Here is a 17997-nt window from a genome sequence, read left to right as displayed (position 1 = left end):
TCTCCTCCTTTTCCTCCTTCTCCTTCTTCTTTTTTACAATTTTGTTCTTTAATCCTGGCTCTAAGACTGAAATTCAGGGACTGTACTCTTGCTAGGGTTATTTCCTCTACCACTTGAGCCATGCCTCCAGGCTGGATTTTTTGCTGCTTAATTGAAGACAGGGTCTGTCAGAGTTTTGGTGGCTCAGTGGTAGAGCGCTTGCCTTGCATGCCTGAGGCCCTGGGTTCGATTCCTCAGCACCACATAAACAAAAAGAAAAAAGCCAGAAGTGGTACTGTGGCTCAAGTGGTAGAGCACTAGCCTTGAGCTAAAGAGCTGAGGGACAGTGCCCAGGCCCAGAGTTCAGGCCCCACAACTGGACCCCCCCAAAAAAAAAAGTTTTCTGCCTAGGCTGACTTCACCTCCTGATTAGCTAGGATTATAGGCTAGAGACACCAGCATGTAGCTCAGCATTTCAAATTCTTAACAGCATGAGTAAACTTGGACTCATTTGCAGTTTACGTAAATGAATTCATGCAAAGCCTACTGTTCTTTGTTTCACTTGACCTTCAGCATTTCACTTGGCTTTGATTTCCCTCCCTCCAGGACTACAATAATACTGTGGAGGTAGAACCTATCTAAGTTAAAAATGTATTTATTATCCCAAGTAATTTGAGATGAAACAAACAAAAAAGCTAATAGACGGATGCTTTATTTCTCATGGGGCATCCAGCGAAAGAAATCTCAAATGAGTTAAATTTTAGATAATTTAAGTTTACTACAAAAAACTGGCATTCTAGTTTTTCACTTTACAGTACTGTTTCAATAAATGCATTTTACATATTACTGCCCTACAAAACAGAAAGTTCAGTAGCAACTTTACTCTTTTGAGATGTATTTGTGATAATACACTGATGCTGTTAGCACCTATTGGAATATATAGGTCACATTAAATACATAAGCAGAAGTTTTAAAGTAGTATTATATATCTTATATCCTTCTGAGATGACAGGCAGGTAAAGAAAACAAATGATATAAATAAAGCATTCACATTCTCTTGGGTGTTGAGTTTCTCCAACTTCTTAATACCTGGCTCTTCACATACATAGAGATCAGTGTGGAGTTTCTTTCTGACTTTAATAGGTTTTTGGTTTGTTCAAAGTAGTTTTTAATCCATAATACCAAACTCTGCAATAAGACAAAAGCTTTTTTTAACTCAGCATTTATCTTAATGATTGATGGCAAAATAAGTAATATTTCTGAATCAAGCAAAAACAATTTGATAAGAAATTTGTTTGACCATAATTCTGATGTTTTTTTTCCCCTTAAGCCAAGTCATTTTTGATCACTTTGGAAGAGAGATAATTCTTCTGAAATTGAAAAATTAGCTTTGTAGGTTACTTGCATGTCAAACTGTTATTTGGAATTCCTAAATAAGAAAATTCAATAAATGAGAGAAATAAAATTTGTGGGATCAAGGAAAAAAAAACAAATACACATATGATGATGTATATGGATTTGTAAAGACTAAAGATAGCAAGATAATTGAAGATAGTATTCTAAAGGAATATTAATTTTCAATCCTTGTTTCTAGATGATAGTCTTGAATGTTTTGAAGTTTATTCCAGACCATGATGTCATTTATTTTTGTTCTGAATGTTAATTTTAGGTCTAAAAGACAAGTCAAAGGAATTATTAAATTGTACTAACAATTCGATGAAATTCATTATTTTGTTGAATTAATGTAAGCTAATAAAATTTTCTTAAAAAGAATTTGCAACAATGAGAAGTACAAGTTGTCATGTCGAAAACGAGCTTTACAACGTTGGTTGGGGGGGAAGAGGGGGAGGATTGGGTGGAGGAGGATTGGGGGGGGAGGCTGGGAAGGGATGTGAAGGGTAAACCAAGGAGGAGGCTGCAATGCTTGATAAGAAATGTATGCATTATCCTGCCCATGTAATTGTAACCCCTCTGTACAGTATGTTCATAAAAAAATATTTCAAATAAAAAAAAGAATTTGATGATGGCATATATTTAGCAAGTATAAGATGTTGGGTTCAATCCTCAATAGACAAAATTAGCATTTTGAGGTCAGGCTAAAAATATTGAATATTGAATTATAGTTGGGATTTATTTGTGTTTTACTAACATATTTCAAACAAATAAAGACCACATATAAAACTCAAATCCTCCACTCTATTGTACATTATAGTTAGGACACATTTTAGCAGAAAATTTTCTGGCACATCAATTCCATTATTTTAATCAGGTGTCCTTTAAAACACACTGTAGTTTACAACATATATTTAAGGAAATTAACACCTCAAAGCTTTACTTAGACTTTTCTATGCTAAACTATTACATTATACATTTCTTCTGTATGTAGTTTAAATGTTATAGTATTATTTAATGGATAGAAGGCATATTTAGAAAAACAAATTTTAAGTGCATGTAATAGGCCATTAAAATGTACTTCAGGAAGAAAAATTTGGTAATGGAAATATTTAAGACAGGAAAGTATAAGAAAAACAAAATAATACAAAAATTGATGAATGCATGGTAAATGGAAATGGTAATGATAAGAAATCTGAATTTTAAAATAAGAGAAACTAAAATGCTAGATAGTAATAATAGATATTTTTAATTATGTAATTTTAAGATATAACCTCAGCAAAGGGGTAGAGACATTAAACTAGAGAAATAATATAGGTTAAATTTTTTAAAGACTAGAAAAATGAAACAACAATATATAGAGAGGGAATACCTATGAAAAATAAAATATTCTGTGATTATCAATAATCACATTAATTACAGACTTTTTTTTACATTCTTTGCTGATTCTTTTCTTTTAACTGTTATTGCAAAGGTGATGTACATAGGGGTTACAGTTACATAAGTCAGATAAAGAGTACATTTTTAATTTTTTTTCCTCATTCTCTCCCACTTTTCCCCTCCCATCCCCATGCACAGGTTGTATAGTTCATTTCCAGCATACTGTTGAGTGAGTACCACTGCAACATTTGTTTACCTTTTGTCCCTCCATTTCTGTGCCTCTCTTATCCTCGCAAAGATAGGTAAACAAACAAACAAAACAAAAGGAAAAGAAAACAAAAGCTAAATTCAATTACATAACATTTATGAAAATGATACCTAAAACATAAGGTCTAGGAGGGTAAAAGAGTAAAAGAATATAAAAGGTATAGAAGGCAATTAGAAACAGTGAGAGCTGGATATTGTGGTGCCTGCCTTTGTTCGCCTATTTTGTTTTCTCTTTCTCAACACCTAGGATGCCTGTCCTTCTCAGTCTTTCTTGAAGTTACATTGATGATTAGTTATTTTATAACAGTGATTTGTAAGCCAAAGTAAAAAACAGGCTTTCTAAGCCTGATGCCCAAAATTGTCCATAAGATTTTATGATCACTTTTTATTTTGGGTATTAGTCATCATTGCTGTGTAGACTAGCTCACCCTCTCTAATACACAAAGTGAGAGCTTGAAATCTCCACAATTGTGTAGCAATGACATAATGAAGTAAGGTCAGGTCTGGCCAGCGCCATATTGTCCACATGATGGATGGTAGGGTCTGGCATCTTGTCTTCAATCTAGTGGAGGGAAACACCCCGGTGATCACTGCCTCCCAGGCATGCCCAGCTCCCTGGAGGCAGGGGTGGGCACTTGTCTAATAGGTTACTGAATCTGTTAGTCTAGTGCCCGGGACTGGGGAATTTCCTGTGGACCTACCCTCCCTGCTCGGACCCTATTTAGGTCTGGACCAGCCCATCCTCCATTTTGCCATGCCATGTGTGTCTCTGAGATCTTGTCCTGTGTCCCTTCTCCTGGCTCATCTCCATTTATCATTGAGTCCCAGTTCAGCTCTCCATTGGAGCTGAATTGGTTTGTTAGTATTGTTTTTGTTCTTTCTTCTCTAGCTTGTTTCCTAGCTGTGTTATATGTATTTGGGGCCTGCAGGCCTTTGTAACAATGGGCTCCTTGCAGACTGCTAGTGTGTAATAAAGACTCCAATATTCAGTCCTCCAGAATGTGGTTTCTGTAATTACAAAATTACAACATTCTGTAATTACAAAATTGTTGGTTGGAACTAGATACCAGTGGCTCACTCACACCTGTAATCTTAGCTACTTAGGAAGCTGAGCCTGAGGATAATGATTTGAAGCTAACCCAGGCAGAACAAATGGTCTCTAGTAGACCAGTTTTGTTTTTTGTTTTTGTTTTTTAAAATCTGGGACAGGGGGCATGGCTCAAGAGGTAGAATGTAAGTCATGAGCAAAAAAACTAAGTGAGATCCTGAGGCGTTGAGTTCAAGTCCTAGTACTGGTACACATGCATACGCATGCATACACACACACAATTTGTTAGCTAGAGCTGAACTGGTGTTTTGAGAGACTACTGTGGGCACATATACTTGTTTCATAAAAGAAGAACTTAAAAAGCAATTAGTAAGCATCCAGATTAAGACTTAAAATCATAGAGTAAAACAGCTAATTATAGAATGGAAAAAAGAACATTAAACGTTACTTCTTTGAAAAAGAGAAATGTTTAGAGAGGAGAAATGTTTGAAAGCATCTCCGGTTAACACTGCCTAGGAAAAATAAGAAAGATATAATCTGAGTTAGTAATGTGAAGGGAACACACAAGAAGAAAGAAACATAGCAGTGATTAAAGAACTGTAGGAAAATAATTTGAGTAATGTTAAAAACTCCTTACTTGAGTACTGGGGTCTCACATTTGTAATAATAGCTACTGGGAAGGATGAGATCTGAAGATCAAATTTCAAAATCAGCAGGGCAGAAAAATCTGAGAGACCAAGCTCCAATTAACAACAAAAAAGCTGGAAGAGGAGGAATGCCTCAGGTGATAGAGTGCCAATCTTGAGAAGAAAAGCTAAACAAGAGCCCACAGCCATGAGTTCAAATCTCAATACCAGCACCAAAAAAGAAAAATGCAGTTGGGAAATTTCTCACATAAAACAATTAGCAGCCTTAATTCTTTAATGGAAAATATAAGTAAACCCATGAAATTTCACTAATTAAATCAACAATTTAAAGTCTCTCTCTCTCTCTCTTTCCCTCTCTCTCTCTCTCTCTCTCTCTCACACACACACACACAAGCACAAATACCAGACCAAAGATTTTTGCAGTCAAGTTTGTCATTCTCAAAACATATTTTTATCCTTCTTAAATCATGTCAAGAAAATTCTAAACCACTTTCTATTATAAACTTAAAGGCAAAAAAAATCATAGATCACAGAGTTCTAAAATGTGTATCAGTTATACATACCAGGCTAAGACAAGTTTATACCAGAAAAGGATATTTTACTAGGAAGATGGTGAACTATTGGAATATTTATGAAATCTACATTGTTAACTGGGAAAAAACAAATTACGAAGTTGTTTATAGAAAAATGTATGAATCTATTAAAACATATTTAAAGCAAGTTTTTTTGTTTTTGTTTTTGCAAACAGAAATAGAGCAATTTCTTAAACTAATTAAGATACAGGGTCAGAAGTTTCCAGGACAGAGCCAAACATATTAAGAAGAATGTTTGTTTAATCCCATTTGCAGTTTTACTGTTGGCCTTCATCAAATATGTACTAATCATACAGCAAATCCTACGAGTATATAAGACCCTGTACCTGTAAGGGTTTATAAATAAGTTTTTAAATAAGGGAAATATTAAGATAGCAAATTGGAAATATAGACTCTGTAATAGAAACTTGAACTAGCTTAAGTGAAATTAACCCAGCAACTTGGGCATTAGATATTTCTTGATTAAGATAAGAAAAAATATGTATAAGCCAAATGTTGATGCCTCATGGCTGCAATCCTAGCTAGTCAGGAGGATGCAATATGAAGATTGTGGTTCCAAGCTAGTCAGGGTAGGAATCTTGCAGATTCTTATTAACCTTCATCTCCAATTAACCAGCAGTAATATGGCTCATGAGGTAGAGTGCCAGCCTTGAGTAAAAAAGAAAGTCAAAGTCCAATGCTATGAATTCAACCCCTAGTTAAAGCAGGTTTTGGACTGCAACTAAAATGGACTTTAATGGATAAATTAACAAGTTGTCATGTGTTAATTTTATAATTGATTTGTATGTACACCAGAAATCACACAAAATCCATTTAACATTGCAGTGGAAACTAAAATCAATTCAACCGGTTAGAAAATTAGCTAAGAAAAGCAATAATTTTATAAATAATAAAAATAGATGGCAGAAGGTAGGATTAACTACAAAACCATGTATAGCCAAAATAAAAGATTTTAATACATTTTCTGGACTCAATATGTAACAATACATAACATGCATGAGTAAATATGATAAAACAAAAGATCAGTACATTGACTTAAGTGGAATGTTAAATTAGGTTTGTGTATTGGGCTAGCCAAGATAATAAATTTCCTATTTTGAGTTGTATGTACAATATAATTCTTATCATAATCATGATGCCAACAAAGCTTTTGCTTATGTTTCATGTGTGGGCTGATAGACAAACTTTTCCTGAAAATCTTCAAAGGCTAACTGGTGCCAGGACTTTCTAAAATAAAGTTCAAATCATTTTATTCCATCAAAATTAAGAACCTTTGGCTTAAACTAAACAAGCTACAAATCAAAAACAAAATGAATATGAGTAGAAAGGCAGAATGTTGAAAAACTACAAAAGACTGTACAATTTTAAAAATATGGTAACAAAACTCAGTTGTCATATTAGGCCACCAAAAAATGGAAATAAATTAAAACCCCTATAAGGTGGAGGAAACACTTACATAATCATGTGATTGTACTTGCCTTTGAATGATCTCATGCTAGATGTCCCACAGTGCCCACAAATGGACCACAAAGGAGTCACTTTACATAAGAACTCATGAGTAGCAACTGTTCTTGAAAGAACACACATTTCTGTTCAGGGAATTTGAGCCACTCCAAAGGATAATGACTTGCAGGGGTTTTTAGATCAGCCACATCTGTTCTGAAATAAAATGCGTTTTCCTGTTTCTGAACTGGCTAACCCTTAACCCCATTAGACTTAACACTGTAAAGATGATTCCTCTTTCACTTGCTGTGTAACAGTCAGACCATTGTGTTTATTCTGTCCCATGGAACTCATCGCAATTTTATTGTTCCCTTTTGGTGAGCAAAAAAGAAGGAAGATGCAAAAGAAAACAAGGGTATTCTAGGTTTGAAGGTCTGCTTCATATGTTAGGTCCACACAGACACCTGTGGCAAATAAATGTCTCTAACATAACAGCACCTTTCCAAGATGGAGAATCTGTTGTGTTTTTCTCTTCAACCACCCCTTTCATTGTTCTGCTGTCTGAGTCTTCACTGTGTAAAGGGAAAGAAAGCTGGTCTGCAGCTCACGGAAGCCCCTGACTGCCTGAGAGGCTGGCACACCCTGCATTGTGAGCTCCTAGGCTTTATGCTTAGACTACCCTAAAAGAGTTTCTTTCTCTGAAGTCTTATGCGAAAATATAACACAGATTTGGGGGGGAAATATGAAAGAAAGGAGTAAAATAAAGGTTTATAGATCTAAAATAAAGTCAAGGAGAAACCAGAAACGGGAAGGGAATGAATGGGTGGGAAAAATCACACATTACATATGAAATTAGAACAAGGTATGTGCAAAATAAAAACAGCTATCGTTTATTCTTTTCCCTATAGATTCCTTTGGCATAAGTAATGAAATCTACAGAGAAAAACAGCAACCACCCCGACCCTAGATTGATACCCCCAGATCTTACCTGTGAGTAGACGAGGTTTTGCCAGTGTTGTGCAGCAGGATAATTGCCACTGGGAAATCTCGCGAGGCTCGCCTGCAGAATGGCCGGGCTTCTCATTAAAGACTTCACGTCAAGCTGCAGGAATTTGTCAGGGTGGTTGTTATTGGGCAAAACAGAAAGGTCCATGTCTCCTTTCGTCTGTGGTGGAAACAAAGCAGGCGAAACTGCTTCTGTCACACTCTTCCATTATTAATGAACCTGAAGATGCTCCAACTGGCATCTGAAACCAGGTCTCTCAGTTGCACACAAAAGGACAGATCAAAACACAGGAATAAAGCAGCAAAAGCAGAACACTGTCCTATTTACACAACACAAAGAAACCATACGCGAATGGGGAAAATGGGGCTACGCTGATTAAAATGAACAGGGCTGCAAGGTCAGATGCGTCTCTCCATGCAGGCACAAACAGCCACGCTATGGGAGTTACTGTCTGTGTAAAGGCTGTCACGACTATCGTGTCATAGCTCATCACTTGCAGCATGGGATGGAGTCACCTGTGGAGAGCCACTGCCTGGGTTCGCTCCTTCTGAATATTCCTGAACTCAGGTAGCTGCCGCCCTGCTCACACAGTCTTACATGTGATACGTAGCATCCCATTTCTTCTCGTGGTTTGACTCCCCGAGTCTTGAGGCCATGTGAAATCTAAACAGACTAAGGTTCAGCTTGTTCTGAATGGAGAAATTGTGAGAATTTCCTTTATAGTCAAACCTATTGTCTAGACTCAGGAGCTACAAGAGGTGCCTTGGTCTCTGTTTCTAGAATATGATCTATAATGTCTGGTGTTCCCATGGCATGTTTGAAACCGAAGGAAAACAAATGCTGCCAGGTTTGGATGATTGCTGTTGTTAAGTGAACCCAGCTACAGTTGAGAGAGCTGAGGTGTGGCTATGGCTGTGGACAGCATGCGAGCCAGGAAGTGACAATGACTGTAATGAGCACTCCATCCTCCTAAGACACTCTGAGCAACCTACACCGTTCACTGGGAAAGTTTGGAATTCCATCTGGAGTAAGAGGAGAACTTCCCACTCATGAGAAGGCAAACAACAGATATATTAAACATAGGCTCCCCATCTCTGTAAGCTCCTCTGATTTAGCAGGAAGGCTTCTCTTCTGAGAGCAATGGAATTGCATGTGGGAATGTATCACTAGGTTTTAGGAGTCCAGTATGGTTTACAGGAATCAGCAATCAGGACATTCTTGAATCCTGCAAGCCACTGGAGAGTACTTATCTTCTTTATGACAAAAAGAATGAGGGGGCATCTTTTAAAAAAATCTATTCTACTTACAATTGTAAACTTAAGATTTTTTTAATAAAAAGTATTTGGATACAAACTTGCAATATTTAAACTACTTTTTGCATGGTTTTAAAATACATTTTGTGAAGAAAGTAATAAATACTTTACAATAAAAGTGAAGAACAAAATAATTAAACCACAATTGTTTCAAGAATCAAATGTACTAAATGTACATGCATGTGCTTGGTATTTTCTGGATTCTTTCTGGCTGCTGCCAGAATATGAACAAGTATTTTACTGACTGCTTGCTTTTCCTAAAATATTCTTTGGAGTATAACACATATCTTCAAGAAGATTTTAATTTGTCTTTGGCTCCCTATATTGGCAAGTGGAGACATGTAAGTTACATCTGAATATATTTGATTAGGGCTTTTCCTTAGCCAAAGTATGAGGTAGATGAACTGGGCCTTTAGATTTCCATAGGCATCTTAAAAAATACAATTTTATTGTTATTATTGTGTTATACAAAGAGGTTACTGTTTCATAAGGCAGGTAATAATTACATTTCTTTCTTTCCTTCACTTTCCTCCAGCTACCAACAAGTTGCATAGTTCATTTTCCACATAGTTTATTTTCTACTGCACATCATGCCTACATTTGTTCATCCTCCCTCCCTCCATTTCTGTGTGTCCCTTGCCCTCCCCCAAAAAGACAGAGAAAAGAATAAACAAAAAAGAAAAACAATCACCATCACTACCACCATGAACAAAAAAAATCTATATTTTCGTTTCCTGGAATTTGTTTCAATAAATATTTTAAATATTCAGAGATATTGCAAGTTTGGTTTCCTTCCCTAAGGGTATCCTTCTTTAGTCTCACTGTGCATCAGGGCCTATCGTGCTATATATTTTATCATGCCCCAGTGTATTTTAGATCCAGCTTCTGCCTATGAGAGAAAACAGGTGATTAGACATCATTTTGACTTCTTTGCTGTCCTACATGCTTTGGTCTATATACTGTGTCTCTGTCTGCAAGTATTGCCTCAGACTCTCCTTTTCCTCCCACAATCCTGTCTTCACTGTGAAAATCTTCAGGTCTCTTACTGCTTACTTCAGGTTTCTTACTGCTATCACTGCATGTATCCATTTGAATGAAACCAGGAATTTGAAATTTAACCTCCACCTTCCTGGATTGCCACCCACACCATTATCCACCAAACCCGACTTCTACTCCTGCCTGGGGACCTTGTTTCTCCCCCTGCTCCTGCCTGTTGACTACCTCCGGATCATGCTCGAAGGGCCCTGGCTGACATACAGCCTTCCATAAAACTGTTGGCCATTTTCCTTGGCAAATAACATTTTTCTTTCTATGAAACTTCCAATTGACTTTAAAAAATAGCTTTATTTCTTTAATTATCTTTGGTTTGAAACAGTCTATTGGATGGCCTATTCCGTATAAATCAAGTCTAAAGATAAAAATTAAACCCTTTTTTCAATAAATAATTGTTTCTGTTGTCTCTTTCAGTTTCTTTAGGGCACAAGTTTTGTTATGTCCAATTAAATTTGATGAAGAAAATGACTTGGTGCTCTGTATTTCTTTTCTTTTGAGAGTTTTATACTTATATAAATGAGCAAGATTAGTGTCTAATATGAATTTTTCATAATGTCTTCATCAAATTCACATAGCAAAATCATGATTATTGGATTAAATATGTGTTCCTTCTTTTCTATGGATAATTGACAAAGTATTAATGCTATTTTCTTTAAATATTTACTAGACCTCATTATTGGATTCATTCAGGCTTAGAATTTTCCCTGAGAAATGTTTTAAAATAAGATTCAGATTTCTTCAAGATTAGATCTCTCTCTCTGCTTTGGTTTTGTCAAATTGTATATTTCTACCAAACTATGTATTTTATTTTATTTAAATGTTAAAATTATATTTTATTCATGTGATATTTTCATACGTTTTGTAAGTATCATACTCTGTTGTGCTAATTTTTCCCTGTTCATATTTTTAAATTAATTTTATTTATTTATTTATTTTTGTTTACCGGGTATCAAGGAATTGAACCTAGGGCCTCATACATGCTAGGCAAACAGTCTACCATGAAGCCACATTCCTAGCCCCGCCCCCCCATTCTATAGGTTTTTTATTATTCACAATTGTCTGACTTAAACATTAAATAAGTACAAGGAAAATTAGAGACTTGACTCAAGTGGTGATACAGCAGTTGATACACTTGAGTGTAAGGCCCTTGTTCAAATCCCAGTACTGCTTCTCCCCAAATAATATGTAACATATATTTAGAGTATAATATGATATATTATACATATTATTACATAGAATGAACATATATATATATATATATTTATATAGAAAAAACAATCTGGTGAGAACTGTGGCTATTAGGGGCTTCTCAACCCTTGATGTGAAAGTATCCATTTTCCATTTGCTATTTCCTTACAGAATTTTTTTTTTGTTCGGTCGTGGGGCTTGAACTCTGGGCTTGGGCACTGTCCCTGCGCTCTTCAGCTCAAGGCGAGCACTCTACCGCTTGAGCCACAGGGCCACTTCCGGTTTTCTAGTGGTTTATTGGAGATAAGAGTCTCACGGACTTTCCTGCCCGAGCTGGCTTTGAACTGCAATCCTCCAGATCTCAGCCTCCTGAGTGGCTAGGATTATAGGTGTGAGCCACCGGCACAGGCCTTACAGAAAATTTTTATAAAAATATCATTTCTCTATGGAATTTCACCTAAATTAAGTGGTTTTATATTAGGAATATTGAAAACATGACATCACATACAAACTCAACGATGAAGCAGACTACAAATCCTTTTTTTTTTCTTTGAAAGCAAATTACCGATGATTAGTTGACTGAAGTAGAAAATGTATGTCTGTTTTACTAATTGTTACTCAACATGTATGACCTAACATGAATAATAGCTGCAGTTCTAAAAACCCAAGAGATAACTTTTAATTACAGTAATCACAAAAATCCCAGGCTGCTCTTTTTTTTCTAAAAAATACTGCTGATTAGAGGCATGATATTCAATGATATTCAATTATTCATGGCTATGGCTAATGATTTGGTTTCATGGGCAGGAGCTTTGAAGAAGCATAGATTGCTGATGACAAGGAAACACTGAGGAAAATGTATGTACATTGAATACACTTATTCTCCATGTGGCCTGAAAAAGAACCCTATAGAAATAGGAATAATTTTCAGGTGGTTGAGATAGCAATGCTCTGTGGGTGTTGATTGGTCTTTTTCATTATATTAGAAATGACTTGGCATGTTGGGGTGCCTCACAGAAATGAAGACAAAAACTCAAAAGGAACTTGGCAAGGCAAACTTCACTTCTGTAGAAGTGAAAAATAGAAGCCAAAAATCTGACAACTGAGCATAGAGAGCAGGTAGGCTGCTCTCTTTGTATCTCTAATACAGCAATTCTTTTGCTTCTGCTTGAATTGGCCAAACTCAGGCTCATAATCTGCTCACAATTGCCTAGTTAGAAGAGGGTAGGATGTCTTAGCATTCTCTATTACTGTCTATGCTTTCTCATATTTGTAGTGCAATCAGCAAGAGCCAAGCCACTAGGCCAAAGCAGGAATTTAAAACAATTATATATGTAGTTTACAAAGGAGTTGGCATTTAACAAATTAGCTTATGAATGCAATGCATCTTGATTAAGGTCACACATTCAACAGTCTCACCCATCCCTCTCAACTCACCCTTTCCCTCACTTTTACTTAATTCAATAGGATATACATTGAATTCTTGACTGCATTGACCTGCTACTCTTTGTTTGTCTCTCCCAGTGATTCCACCCATGTCTCCTAGTGTTTAATTTGTCAGACTTTGATTGTGCATTTTTAAGGAGTTACACTATTTTCGTTCTCCCTAAGGTCTATCATATCTCAGTAAATACATCTGTATGTACTTGCATACCTTCCAACACCTTTATTTATAAGTTTACAAGTGGTGTCCAGCTTCCACCTATGTGGAAAGAAATGCAACTGTTCTAATGGTTGAGGTAGAATCTCAGTGTCATTTAGATGTGCACATCCTTTATGGCCAGAGATGTTGAGAATTTCTTTGACTACTGTCCATTTTTACTTTTACTGAGAAGTCTTAATTTAGCTCTTTAGCTGTTTATTAATCAGATTGTTGGTGCTTCAAGGGTTTAACTTTTTAAGCTCTCTGTACACATTAGATATTAGGCCATTGTCTTATAGATTTCAACAATCTCACACTGTGTATGCTGTCTTTCTAGCTTGTTGGCTATGTTCTTAGCTGTGCAGAACTTTTAATTTTGATGCAATTCTGTTTATCAGGTCTTTGGTTTACTGTGCTTCTGGACCTTTATTTAGAAAGTTCCTACCTATGCCAAGAAGTTCTAAAGTTTCTCCTACTCCTTCCTGTAATAGTTTTATGGTTTCACATCTTACATTGAGATATCTGACACATTTTGAATTGATGCTGGTGGAAGGCAATAGATAGGATCCAGTTTTCTACATGTGGATGTCCAGTTTTTCCAGTACCATTTGTTGAAGAGGCTGCATTTCTTCCAATTTAACTTCCAATTTTAACTTCCTATGTAGGAAGTTAAAAAACCTCTCATGCTCCTGGATCAACATTGTGAAAATGGCAATACTTCCCAAGGCTATCTACAAATTCAATGCCATACCTCTCAATATTCCAACCTCATTCTTCAAGGAAATAGAAGAGGCAATCCAAAAATTCATATGGAACAATAAAAGACCCCGAATAGCAAAAAACGATCCTTAACAGAAAGAACAGTCCTGGAGGAATATTAATACCAAATTTCAAACTCTACTACAAAGCCATAGTAATCAAAACAGCTTAGTACTGGCACAAGAAGAGACCTCAAGACCAATGGAATAGAATCGAAAACCCAGAAACGAACCCACAGACCTATAGCTCCCTTCGATAAGGGAGCTCAAAAAATAGAATGGAAGAAAGACATCCTCTTCAGTAAATAGTGCTGGCAAAGCTGGTTAATCACTTGTAGAAAACTAAAGCTAGATCCTTATATACCACCCTGCACCAGAATCAACTCCAAATGGATCAAAGACCTCGGAGTCAAAGCAGACACCCTGAAAACAGTCTATGTATTGACTCCCTAATTGAATATAGATGGTTCTAGGTCTGTGGTTTTATTTCTGGGTCTTTTATATTCTATTTATTCTCAGGCCTGTTTTCATTACTATATCACTGTAGTAGAGATTGAAGTTTGATATTGCTATACTTCCAACACTATTGTTTCTTCTAAATTGCTTTTGCAATTCAGGGACTTTTGTGAATCTATATAAATTTCTGGATTCTTTTCTCTATCTCATTGAAGAATGATGCTGTGCTTTTGATGGGTATTGCATTGAATTTGTGTCCTACTTTGGCCTTTAATGACATTTTCAGGATATTAATTTTGCCTGTCCAGGAGCATGGAGGATCTTTCCATTCCCTCTATTTTCTTTGATTTCCTTCTTCAAATTTTTGTAGTTTCCACTATAGAGGTCTTTCACATCCTTGGCTAGTTTCTGGGGTTTATTTTAGAGACTATTGCAAATGTAGTTGCTTTCCTTTATTTTTTAAAAAATATTATTGTCAAGGTGATGTACAGAAGGGTTACAGTTACATAAGTAAGGCAGTGAGTATATTTCTTGTTGAACTAGTTAATCCCTCCCGCATTTTCCCCTACTTTCCCTCTCACACCTTCCCCAAGTTGTACAAATTATTTCCAACATATTGTCTTGTGAGTATCGCTGTATCCTTTGTACTTTGTCTCACCATTTTGTTGTTTCCCTTCCCTTCTCTAATTCAGATACCCAGGATTTCAGACTTGATCTTCACATTGTTTTTTTTTTTTTTTTTTTTTTTTTACAGAGAAACTACTGCTTTTTGGGGGTTGATTTTGTGCCCTGGGTACTTTACTAAAATTTTTAATCCTCTTGGAGGAGGAGTCTATAGTGTCCTTTAAATATAGGATCATATCTCAAATAGGGATAGTTTTTATTCTTTCTTCCCTATTTGGATCCCTTTATATCTTTCTTCCCTCGTTGCTTTTGTTAGGAATTTCAGTACTATATTGAAGAGGAGTGGAGAGGGAGGACATCCTTATCTCATGCTTGGTTTGAGAAGGAATAGTTTTAAATTTTCATCATTACATAAGATGTTGGCTGGAGGTTTGTCATAAATGGCCTTTATCATATTGAGAAATGTTCCATGTTTTTGTAGCTTCTCCAGAGATTCAATCATAAAAGAATTTTGGATCTTCTCAAAAGCCTTTTGTGCATCTATTGAGATGATCATGTGACTTTAGTCTTTACTTCTGTTGATATGTTGTATTTCGTTTACTGATTTATGTATGCTGAACAACCTTTGCATCCCTGGGTTGATCCTGTTTGAGTATAATGTATTTGGTGGGGGGGGCTAAGTTGTTGGATTTGGTTGGCCAATATTTCCTTGAGAAGTTTTGCATCTGTGTTTATCAGAGCCAGTTCTATAGTTCTCTTTTATTGATGGGTCTTTATCTGATTTTGAAATGAGTGTGAGGCTGGTTCATAGACTGAGTTTGGTAGCAATCCCTACCATTCTATTTCATTGAAGAGCATGAGGCGTACCAGTGTTAGTTTTCTTTAAAGGCCTTATAGAATTTGGCCACTTTGATAGAAAAGGTTGCTTTTCTTAGAATGACCCCCTTTTTATTTTCTATTCATTTCTTCAAACTCTTTCAACCTTATTTGTCTCTCTACCTCAACTGCATTTAGTGATGAATGTGTGATGGAAGTTTGGGTAGGGCAGTCTTTATCAATCAATGAGTCCCCATATGAATAAGTCAGATAACGCCCAAGTAAATCCACTGTCCCAATTAAAATAAGGAGGGACATTAGAATTGAGGTCAACACTTCCATTTTCTAGCCAGCTAGTGAGGGCGTCATTTACCTCTGAATTAAAAAAAAAGTTTTTATTTCCTTCACATAATTATACAAAGGAATTGCCATTCAAAAGAGCAGTTTATGAATACAGTGCCTTTTCATCATTGTCACCCCTTTTAACATTCTCATCTACCACTCCCACCTTTCCCCTTCCTTCACTTTTGTTAATTTTAGGTTATTTATTGTTTTTTTTTGCCATTTAACAATGCAATTTATATATACAATGCATCTAGATCTGTGTTATCTCTTCAACATCTTCACCTTCCCTCCACCCATCCTTTCCCTTATTTGTCTCACTTCTGAGACATATGCAACGCATTCTTGCCTGCGTTCTACTCATTTTCCTCATTCACTCTTCTACCCCTCTTCGCTATTTACCATAGCCAAGTCTATGGAATCAGCCCAGATACTGATATGGTTCTACTTACTCATCAGAAGGAATAACATTGAACCATTCATAATGAAATGGAAAGACTTGGAGCAGACTATGTTAAATGAAGCAAGCCAGATCCATACCTAGAGAAGCAACAGTTGTATGGTTTTCCTCATTAGTGGGAACTAGAAAGTACCTATAAATACTTGGTGGCACCCAAGTGGTTATAAATAAGCTGAAGTATAATAGAATCTATGGAGAACTCAAATATTATACTATAATTCTTTAGAAAAACCAATTCAAAGCCCAACAAAAGAGTACTAGGAATTGGGTACTATTCTCTGAATTTTTAGTTGACAATCCACCCAGTGCTGTAATTTTAACTTCTTTTTGTGTGTGTGCTGTCCAGGTCTAGGGTACTGTCAATAAGCATTTGTGCTCAAGGATAGTGCAATGATCTACCACTTTGAGCAATAGCACCATGTTCTGGCTTTTTAATACTTGGAAATAGGAGTCACAAGGACTGAGTGCCCAGGCTGGCTTTGAGCCATAATACTCAGATCTCAGCCTCTTGAGTAGCTAGGATTATAGTCATAAGTTACAAATGCCCAGCTAGTGCTGTTTTTTTGAGGATGAATATACAACCTCCTCTACCAGTCAGGAACCACCCCCTCCCCCCGCTTTTCTGCCGAATCATATCAGCTGCCATCCAATTTTTCCATGCCATCTTACCATCTTACTACTGAGATTTAATTGTTCTGTGCTTCCCTTATTACCTCTCTAGTATAATTGGCCAACATCTTTTGGTTATGGTAGACATAACTGATCCACTTTCTTTTCTGAAGAGGGCTTTGGGTGATGCCAAGATGAAAGAGATAGCCAATTGAACCAAAGTAAGGGTTCCATTCCATTTAAGCATTCCCATCTCCTCAAAACACTGGCTTTTATTGTACCCAAATATATTTACCAGGAACTCTTATTTTTCCCACCCTGCTCAGAGAGGCACAAGCTGAAGTAAGAATTATGGTACAATGATTTAAACAAATGACACTGTCCTTGTCCTTCAAGACTTTTGCTCAGAACCATCTTGTCTTGTAAGAGGGCTATCATGAATGTCATGCTGACAGGATCTCTGGTCCATCTCAAAGGGAATGGGGCAAACTGAGGTCTTGGTCTACCTGCTGCACATATATAATATTTTTCTTTAAAGTGCAAACAGATATTTTATTCATTCTAACCATGCATTTGTTTCATCACAACCAGCTTCAACAGTTAGGTCCTGTCTTACCTTCCAGTACGATTACCTCAGAATGATTGCCTTGAGGCGTAGAAGGCAATATTGGAACTCAGACATAAGCCCCATTGTAGTTAGCTCCAATAATTCTAAGAAGAATTCTTTTCAATCAGATGAAAGATGCAAAGTCTATCAGATCAGAAATGTAATTTTCCTATCAGGTCAGAAATGCAACTTCAGACAGAAATTCCTCATTTGTAATACCTATATACAGAAGGCTCCTCAGTCAGACTGTGTATCTATAACCATGACCTGGGGGCTATGTTATTTCTATGTTTACCATTATTATACTACTGATAGCTGACCATCCTCCATCACTCTTAACCACAGTAGAGTGGATAATTGCCCTCTGAAACTTC

General features: G+C 36.4%; 1 protein-coding gene across 2 annotated transcripts in view; it reads right to left on the bottom strand.

Annotated features, from left to right (window-relative positions):
- The window catches only part of Kiaa1024l (KIAA1024-like ortholog), a 13117-nt gene extending 5215 nt beyond the window's left edge, over nucleotides 1-7902 (bottom strand). Inside the window, exons 1-2 of one of the 2 annotated variants that reach the window (XM_013025542.1) lie at nucleotides 7738-7902; nucleotides 4704-4717 (exon numbers count right to left, since the gene is read on the bottom strand). In XM_013025542.1, coding sequence (XP_012880996.1) covers nucleotides 4704-4717; nucleotides 7738-7902 — 179 coding nt within the window. The remainder of the gene's footprint in view (nucleotides 1-4703; nucleotides 4718-7737) is intronic. The other variant, XM_013025543.1, reaches the window with a different exon arrangement.
- Nucleotides 7903-17997: the final 10095 nt, after the last annotated feature.

The sequence above is a fragment of the Dipodomys ordii genome, unplaced genomic scaffold (genome assembly GCF_000151885.1).
Source record: "Dipodomys ordii isolate 6190 unplaced genomic scaffold, Dord_2.0 Scaffold85, whole genome shotgun sequence".
Taxonomy (NCBI): domain Eukaryota; kingdom Metazoa; phylum Chordata; class Mammalia; order Rodentia; family Heteromyidae; genus Dipodomys; species Dipodomys ordii.
The sequence above is the reverse complement of the archived record's forward strand: the minus strand, read 5'-3'. Positions and strand labels throughout refer to the sequence as shown.